Raw genomic sequence first — 8,473 nt, 5'->3', positions numbered from 1 at the left:
CCCCTACTTTCCCTCTGCCCCATACGGCCGTGCGAATCTCTGAACATTTTCATGTCAATCAAGCAGGCTATTGTTGACATTGACCAAGTCGAATCTCAAAGCCCTAAACAAAGGCTGTTCTGTAGAGTGAATGGTCACTAAGCTGACCGCTGCTGCTCAAAAATAGACGTTTCGAATATTGCAACAGTTGCAATAGGATTTCTCGTGAGGATGATACGGTTGGCTCTTATCGAATAGAGGACAATGGTGTATAAAAGAGCAGCGGGAAATAGAGAGGAAGACACTCATATGAAGCGAATCAACCTTCGCACTGGATTCCAGAAATCTCCCCGTCGTTGCCTCCATAACTGGACCGCCACGGGTCCTAAGACTCGGTCGTACCAGGTGAATTTCTCTGCAACGACCCATATTGAGAAGTTTATGTTGTTGCATTCTACGTCTACATTATGAAATACTGGAATTAATTCTAGCGTAATATCATATATATACTAGCTGCCATCGTTGTGGGGTATGGTCATTCCTAGTTTGGTTTTGTTTTCCGTGTAACTATTGTAAATGTGTGATTGTGATTTCTTTAGAAAGACATTGTGAGTTAGGCATGTTATCCATTGATAAGTGTACTCTGATTGGGATTCTGGGATTGTGATGAAGTCATTGTGATCTGGGTTAAACGGGAATCTTTTGCAGTTTTGGTGAAATTTCCTCTGTCATTGTGCTTCTGCGCATGTGTTTAAAGTAATCCATTGCAGGGGAAAAATAGGTTGGTAGTTGTAAACAAATGGAACTGCAGCCCTCCGAATACATCACTACAAAACAGAACATGTTGATGTTCTGGTTCAGTACAAAGTCTTAGGTCAAATGATGCAGATTTATTTTTTTAAATTTTAATAGAGGTGCCTTTGTTCTGTGGTTAGAGCTGGAGAGCTTTGAATTTATAGGGGTCTAATTTGGTATATTTCCTGAAAGACATTCATTGCTTAACATCTGATCTTGCCTGTCTCTTTTCGGGTGAATGCATGTTATCTTTAATAGGGTTTTATTTTTCTGGATGCACGTTTGCTTAATTGATTTTGCTCAATTTTGAGAATTTGAACTTAAAACATTCATTGATCCAACACCCAACTAGAACTATCTTTCACTTGTTAGCTGCTAGGCACGTATACAATATTGTTTATGCAGTTATACTAATTTAGGTCATGCGTACTGTCCATATTGTACATATATTAGGTAAATATTTTTGTCTAAATGATTACAGAAACACCTAATCTTTTGACCATTCCTTCGCATGCAGATATCACAAATAATATATATATGAAGTGGTTAATATCATGGCATGGATTCATAAAAATTCTGACTGAAAAATCTAATTCAGCATGAACGATCTTTCATCCATGCTTTTCTTTTTCATTCTTTTATTTGTACCAAAACTGGAGTTAACAGTTGGGCAAGCAAACACATGACTCCAGTACGTAATTAAAGTAGTACTGCATGTCGTTAGTAGTGTATCCTCTGTCCAAATTGGTTTGATTTTTTTTATAACCATTTGAATAAATTAGGCACGGCCTGTAGATCTTTTGTACCTGGTTATTTAGTTCATTGTTTGTTTAATGGCTAGTTCCCGTCTCGTTTTCTTCTTGTAGCGTTATTACTTGAGGCGTTGTACGACTTCATCCTCTCGACAGGTATTGGATCTTCTGCTTTATACACAATAACATATCTGTAAAGTATAAGCTGAGACATAGGTTGCAATGTATAAACTACATCCCTGGCGTTCTTATATATGAAATTAGTTTCAGGAATCAACTTTTGTTTAAAAATTTATGAAACTGTCATATTTCTGTGCTCATGTTCAGTGTTTTTATATTGATTCATGCATGGGCCAGACTAGATTATATTGCCATATCCACGAGCTACCCTGTTCACTTAATCTACAGTACATTAATATACCAATAGTTCGCACAACATCTTCCCATGCATGAGTATGAAATGTTTTTATTATTTCCATGTTAATTGTGTTTCGGGTGTTAGATCATTCTACCCTAAAAATATAATTGTCCATAAAGGAAAACTGCATGATGAATGTGGTCTAAGCCATTTCAGCGCCCCCTATTTGGTTTCAATATAAAACGTCCTCGTTTGAAAATATATTAGAAGCATATGGACAATGATATCATCGAAACCCCACATGATCGGGATTTATGGAGTGATGGGTTTGAGGATGTCCTCGTTGACCTCTTGTACCAAGACACCCTCATGGATAGATTGAGAGAAGGGAGGATTACAACCGCTGATAATCTGAGGCTTGCTGAACGACTGTCTGCTATTGGCCCAAAAAAATTCAATTGTGACCAAGTGAAAGGGAAAATTGGGAGGCTCAAGAGAAGACAACGCGAGTTTACTGATCTTATGAAACAAACCGGTTTGGGGTGGGACCCAGAGAGGAAGGCACCAGTTGCTAGTGAGGAACACTGGGTGAATGCTATAAGGGTACGATCTATATTTGCTCTACTGTGTTCATTTTCCTTTTGGAATACATATTGTGATTCTAATTAATGACAATTGATCCTGTTAGATTCGTTCATCATGGAAACATTATAAGACCCATGGATGTCCAAAGTATGAACAGCTTTGCGCAATTTTTGGTTGTTCAGTTGCCACTGGGACAATGGGGCGGGCATCGACCGATCCTGCCCTAGATAGTGACGATGAGCGGTTTCTTGAGAAGGATATGCAAAATCCTGGGCAACCAGTGATTGATCAAGAACCCTTGCATTCACACAGACCATTCTCCGCCTCCTATGCCAGCGGGTCTCGCAAACGACAAAGGGGAGGGCCGCCATTTCAAAACGATGCCCTTCAACAGCAAATGAGCGAAACCCTTGATGAAATTAAACGTAGTAACGAAGCGAGACGAAAGGCTGCTGAGGAGGTCATGGAGTCGAGCAAGTCAAGGAAGCGAAGTAAAGGCTTTGGCACTAGCATGGAGTCGGACGGAGCGTTTGATCTCCAGATGCATTGTATGAAGTTGTTGGAAGAAGTACAACCTACCCTACCTCCTGATCAATTTAACAAGGCCTTTGACCTTTTATTGAGCACTCGGGTCCAGAGATCGTTCGTTTCAATCTCGGATGAACGCAGAAGTCAGTGGGCTTGGAGTCTAATTTGATGGTGACGCCGAATGTCATTTGCCACTCCTGATCCTACAATGGTTTTGGAGCTATTACCATGTTGGATATGGAACTATCTTATTAACCCTCTTATCAATTTAATCATGCATGTCTTTGATTTATTTTAGCCTTCATTCTGACATTTCACAAACTGTTGAGGAGGTTATTTTAGGCTTTATGAACTTGTTGGATATTGTTGTAATTGTGTATGGTACGTTGAGTATATTAATGGTTATTGTGTATGTCATTATAATGCTCAAATAGATGTTTTTGCATATCATTTCAATCTCTTTGCTGGATTTAAGAAAGTTTTTGAGCATTTTATTTTAATTTCAATGAAACTGTCTCATATTGGTGTTTACATGTGGTATTTTCTATGGTTCTACGGATTCTCTCTCTCTCTCTGGTTTTCCTTGGTTGTTGGAGGGAGGCATCTGTTGGATTGTGTTTGTGAATACATGCTTGTGTACGTGATCATACCAATATTTTCTTTGTATTGCTTAGTGAGATTTGAGAGTATTGGAAGAAAAATGGATGATGAATATGGTAAGCTTAGGATATGACAGGTTTTATGATAGTCACATACATGTACCTTGATATTGTGTTTGGCAAATTATAAATGTTGTTAAGAAAATAAAGTTTGAAAAATTTATAATAGTACTTTGTCATTGTCCCACCGTGATCCAACCCTTGCAAGGTTTTTGCAACTCATCTATATTTCATAATATTTTTATGCAGTGGATGACAGCAGGTAGACGGATCGTCCATTATGAAATGCCTACACCTTTGGATTAATTTATTCTCCAAATATAACATGTAAGAACTCTTCTTTCCATCACAAGCGATAATGGACCATGAAACTAGCTCTGCGGAAACCCGATCAATTGAGACCAACAGCGAGATAGACGATACTTCGTCAAGTATCTCTCATAATAGTGAGGCAGATGAGTTTATGCGGACATATTCCTCTAGTGGAGATGAAGCGGCAATGCAGGAGGTAAACCTTATTAATGTGATGTACTCAACATCTCAGAGCTGGGGGCGTCGGGTTCTAATGCCCCACCACAATATAGGTCTACGGGGGGACCAATATATTCAAGCGGTGTTGAATGGAAACCCGGCGAGTTGCATAGAGATGTTTCGAATGGATGTACCTGCATTCCGGTATATATGCGACCTGCTACGGGGGTCATTAATTATGGACCCTACAGAGAGGGTCTCAGTGGAGGAATCAATAGGCATTTTTTGCCTACTCGTTGGCCATGCACAGGGCCAACGCATCGTAGGGGACCGTTTCCAACATTCTAGCGAAACTATTAACCGACACGTTGTGACGGTGATGCGCTCGCTACATGAGCTAGGCCGGACCGTGATTAGGCCGACACACACTCATGGGGTCCATCCTTACATTGCGGGAAACCATCATAATTATCCATGGTTTGAGGTAATGAATTATTCCGTTTAAAATTTGTTTATTTTAAATGCATATTGATCTTTCATAGTGATTTAACTGAAACTAGTAATTGGTTGTGTCTTTTGATATAATTGATTGTAGAAATGTCTTGGTGCGTTGGATGGCACAATGATATCAACTTCTGCACCAGCTCGTAGGGCCAACGCATATAGAAATCGTTATAATCGGATTGCACAAAATGTGCTATGCTTATGTGACTTTGATATGAAGTTCACGTATGTGTATATTGGATGGGAAGGCACAGCCCATGATGCACGAGTTTTTCTGGATGCCCTTAGTCGAGCTCGAAATGGATTCCCATGGCCAGATCCAGGTACCTTGATATCTTACACTTGCTATTGCTCGCAAGTGTAAGATATCTTATTCAACTATACATTCCCTTGACATTTGCAAGACCGTATAGATGTAACTTAGTATATCGACATGTGTTGCAGGATATTATTATCTTGTCGATTCCGCATTTCCTTGTATTGAGAAGTTTATGCCGCCATATCCACGAGAGAGGTATCATCGATCTGATCATTATGGTGCCTGTCAGTTCCGGGGTTATAAAGATTATTTTAACTTTCGTCATTCCTCGCTGCGCAATGTTATTGAGCGCACATTCGCGCTTTTGAAGAATCGGTTTCAAATATTGGAAGCGATGCCTCGATATAGCCCAAGTAGGCAAGGGATGATTGTGACTGCATGTTGTACTCTGCACAACCTGATTAAGATGGTGACGCCGAATGATGAATACATTCAGTATGCATTGGGGCTTCAGTTCAATGGAGGGAATATGCCTGAGGGAGAGGATGTGGACGAGACGGAAGAAGTGGTAGACATGTCTCATGAGTCAGCCGGAGCGATGGCTACACAGAGGGATGGGATTGGGATTCCTATGTGGGCTCATCGGAATGGGGGATGAATGCTTTGCATTGCTTGTAATTGTTGTTAATTGTACTGTCAATATCAATGTGGGGACCGAAATGTTGTGCTTAAGTTTTCGTCTAGCATTCTATGTATACGATCATGGATGATCGTGATTTTGATATATATATATATATGCACGTTTATTATCCGAATATTTTATTCCAAAAGCAAACAATGCATTTGACTATATTATTGTCTATAATTGATTTGTACACAAATTTGGTTGTTTGCTTCAGTTATTAACCCTAATGTATAAGGGAGCACATCACAAGTTAAATATCGAGCATGTTCTTCATTAGTGCAAAACAAGTAATCCTAAAAATTAATTACAACCACTACATTCTAGAGAAAAAAACAAGTAATCCTAAAAATTAATTACAATAGTCAGTGGACAAGTTTTGACGTTAGTGCAACATTAAACGGTCAACATTATCATTAACCTTGGAAAATTTAAAACAAACCAATAAGGCAATAAATAAAACCCAAGACCCTATCAACGCACATTTGTACTTGGTCTTCATAGATTGAAATCTTTGATGTTCTATTCTTGCACGTTCATCTGTGATCCTTTCGTTTCTTCGTTCTGCTAACTCTAAGGTGCGCTTACAACAATCCGGTTGATTCCATGCAAGATCATGCCATTCGAAAAATCCACACCGCTTTTGAGCCTTATAATGTCGACAATTAAAAAACCTCCGACCAAAACTGTTGGGCTGGGCGGACGTCCGCAGTTTGGAGGGAATGCCACAATGTATGCGGGTACTTATAAGTAAATGCATTGACACATGGACTGGCAGTAAAGTAATTCATATATGTATGAATTAACAGGTGAGGAACAATTGCTCCCTAAATTACAACCAGGACATGGCAAACAAAATAACGGTGGTGCTACGGGGGTCGACACAGAGGAACCCTCATGGATACGATGTTATTATGTTTACATCGACCCATAGAGCTGCTGAAATGGGGATGAAAATCCCAGAAATTTACACCCTAAAATAGGTCCGGATTACTGCACGTAGAGGACTGAAGTGATCAAAACATCAACAACAAAGAAGACACAAATACGAAACCTACCCTGCACAAATCTTAAAAATCTAGGCATTTTAATCAGAGGGGCCAAACCAGCAGTGCTTGAATCCATCGAAAATGAAACCCTAAACTCCACCTACGAAAATGTTGAAACCATTACCCTCGGGAAGGCCCTCGAAACTTACCGACGGTTCGACGTGTCGAGGAGCAGTGGTTCTCGAGAAATTCCTGTTGGAAATTTCGTCGGTGCGTCGTCTCAGTGCTGCAGGATTGGGGTGCTTCTGCTGTGGGAGGAGGGGCATTCTGTCCAAATTGGGGTGAAAATGCCAATCGAGTGAAAGGGCAGGGCAACGAAGAGGCAATCCTAAAAACAGTGGCCTCGGGAGGATGATTTGGTGGGACCCACAATCCCAATAACAAATTCCAAAAATCTCATCTCACTTTACATCCAAACATATCTAAATGGGACCCACTTGCATTATTAAATCCATATTTCTAAAATTTCAACTTTTTTCATCTTAATACTATTCACAAAAATCTCAAAATTCTTATCTCATCTCAACATCCAAACCTGCCCTTAGTATTAGGCCATAAAATGTAAATTGTAATTAATATACATTATATACTAATGCATATTAGTATTACTAATTTACTAATGTACTTATCAAAAAGAATATATTGAGAATTTGTTAGGCCATATAATGTTTTTAATATATATAATTTATATTTAAATCATATGATTAAATAAATTTTCATGTTTAAGATTAAAGTTTTATGTTATAAATTATAATAACATTATCTTATATATAATTACAATTTATATTATTATATATATAATATTTATATTATTATATATAATATAAAAAATATTATATATAATATTAAAAGATTAATTAAAATATATAATATAACGAACCAGTCCGATCCTAAAAAGCATAGAACCAGAACCGGACTGGTACCAGTTGGTTTTGGAACTAAGGGAATCATTCCTAGACCGGACCGATTCTACCTGTTTGGATTGGTCCGGACCGGTTTCCCGTTAATTTTTACACTCCTAATTGTTGGGTTATCCTACATCAGTTGTGAAGGAACTGATGGTCAGTTTATAAGTGTGAGAGAAAGTTTACCTTTTGAGCTAGCTTTTGGAGTTGAGAGAGTCCATGATAGGCCAACATAATTGTTGGGTTTGTGTAACTTAGGCCTCATTTAGTTACTCAGTTCAGATGATATGACATATTTTAAATAGTAATAAAATTTTTTAGTTAAGATTAGATGAGATAGATTGTAAAAAAGTGTGTGTTTGGATTAAAGTTTTGAAAACTGTTCCATTTCGGTCGAATTTTTCATTCTAGAATAGTAATCGAAATATGTGTTTGTACACGTCTCCATCTACCATGTAATAAACAAAAGAGATGGGATTTTCAGGCAAAAAATAAAAAAAGTTGCTTATATGTTTTTAAAATGTTTTCTTTATGGGAAGTCAGAGAAGAAGGGCGTCCTTGTGATTATCATTATGAATGTTATATACACGGAGGCATTTACTTGAGGGAGCAATGGGTTGGTGTGTTTATTGATTATTTTATTAAATTTTATAAATATGTGTATTTAAAACTTGCATTGACTATTGAAAAGTATTATTAAGTTTATTAGGTATCTTAAGTTTTTAGGAATTGTATTGATTTTATTTTGGAATATAGTTATTATATATATAATTTTTTTCATAATATGTTTATCTTGAAATGGTACATCAAAATGTACCCGTATCGAAAAATTTTGTTTTAGTGCTTCAATCGGAATGCTCACCGGAACAGAATTTAAAACTTTGATTTAGATAGTGAGATGAGTTGAGATATTTTGTAAAAAAATAGTATGTTTGGATAGTGAGATG

General features: G+C 37.8%; 2 protein-coding genes across 2 annotated transcripts; both read left to right on the top strand.

Moving 5' to 3' along the window:
• The first annotated feature begins 2,157 nt into the window (after positions 1 to 2,157).
• On the top strand, positions 2,158 to 3,166 carry LOC121267306. Its single transcript, XM_041171151.1, has 2 exons — positions 2,158 to 2,487; positions 2,573 to 3,166. Exons 1-2 carry the CDS (start codon positions 2,158 to 2,160, stop codon positions 3,164 to 3,166), a joined length of 924 nt encoding a protein of 307 aa, XP_041027085.1.
• Positions 3,167 to 4,014: 848 nt separating this feature from the next.
• On the top strand, positions 4,015 to 5,674 carry LOC121267305 (putative nuclease HARBI1). The gene is made up of 3 exons (XM_041171150.1): positions 4,015 to 4,611; positions 4,723 to 4,954; positions 5,076 to 5,674. Exons 1-3 carry the CDS (start codon positions 4,015 to 4,017, stop codon positions 5,546 to 5,548), a joined length of 1,302 nt encoding a protein of 433 aa, XP_041027084.1. The 3' UTR covers positions 5,549 to 5,674.
• Positions 5,675 to 8,473: the final 2,799 nt, after the last annotated feature.

Source organism: Juglans microcarpa x Juglans regia, chromosome 5S (assembly GCF_004785595.1).
Source record: "Juglans microcarpa x Juglans regia isolate MS1-56 chromosome 5S, Jm3101_v1.0, whole genome shotgun sequence".
Lineage (NCBI taxonomy): Eukaryota > Viridiplantae > Streptophyta > Magnoliopsida > Fagales > Juglandaceae > Juglans > Juglans microcarpa x Juglans regia.
The sequence above is the reverse complement of the archived record's forward strand: the minus strand, read 5'-3'. Positions and strand labels throughout refer to the sequence as shown.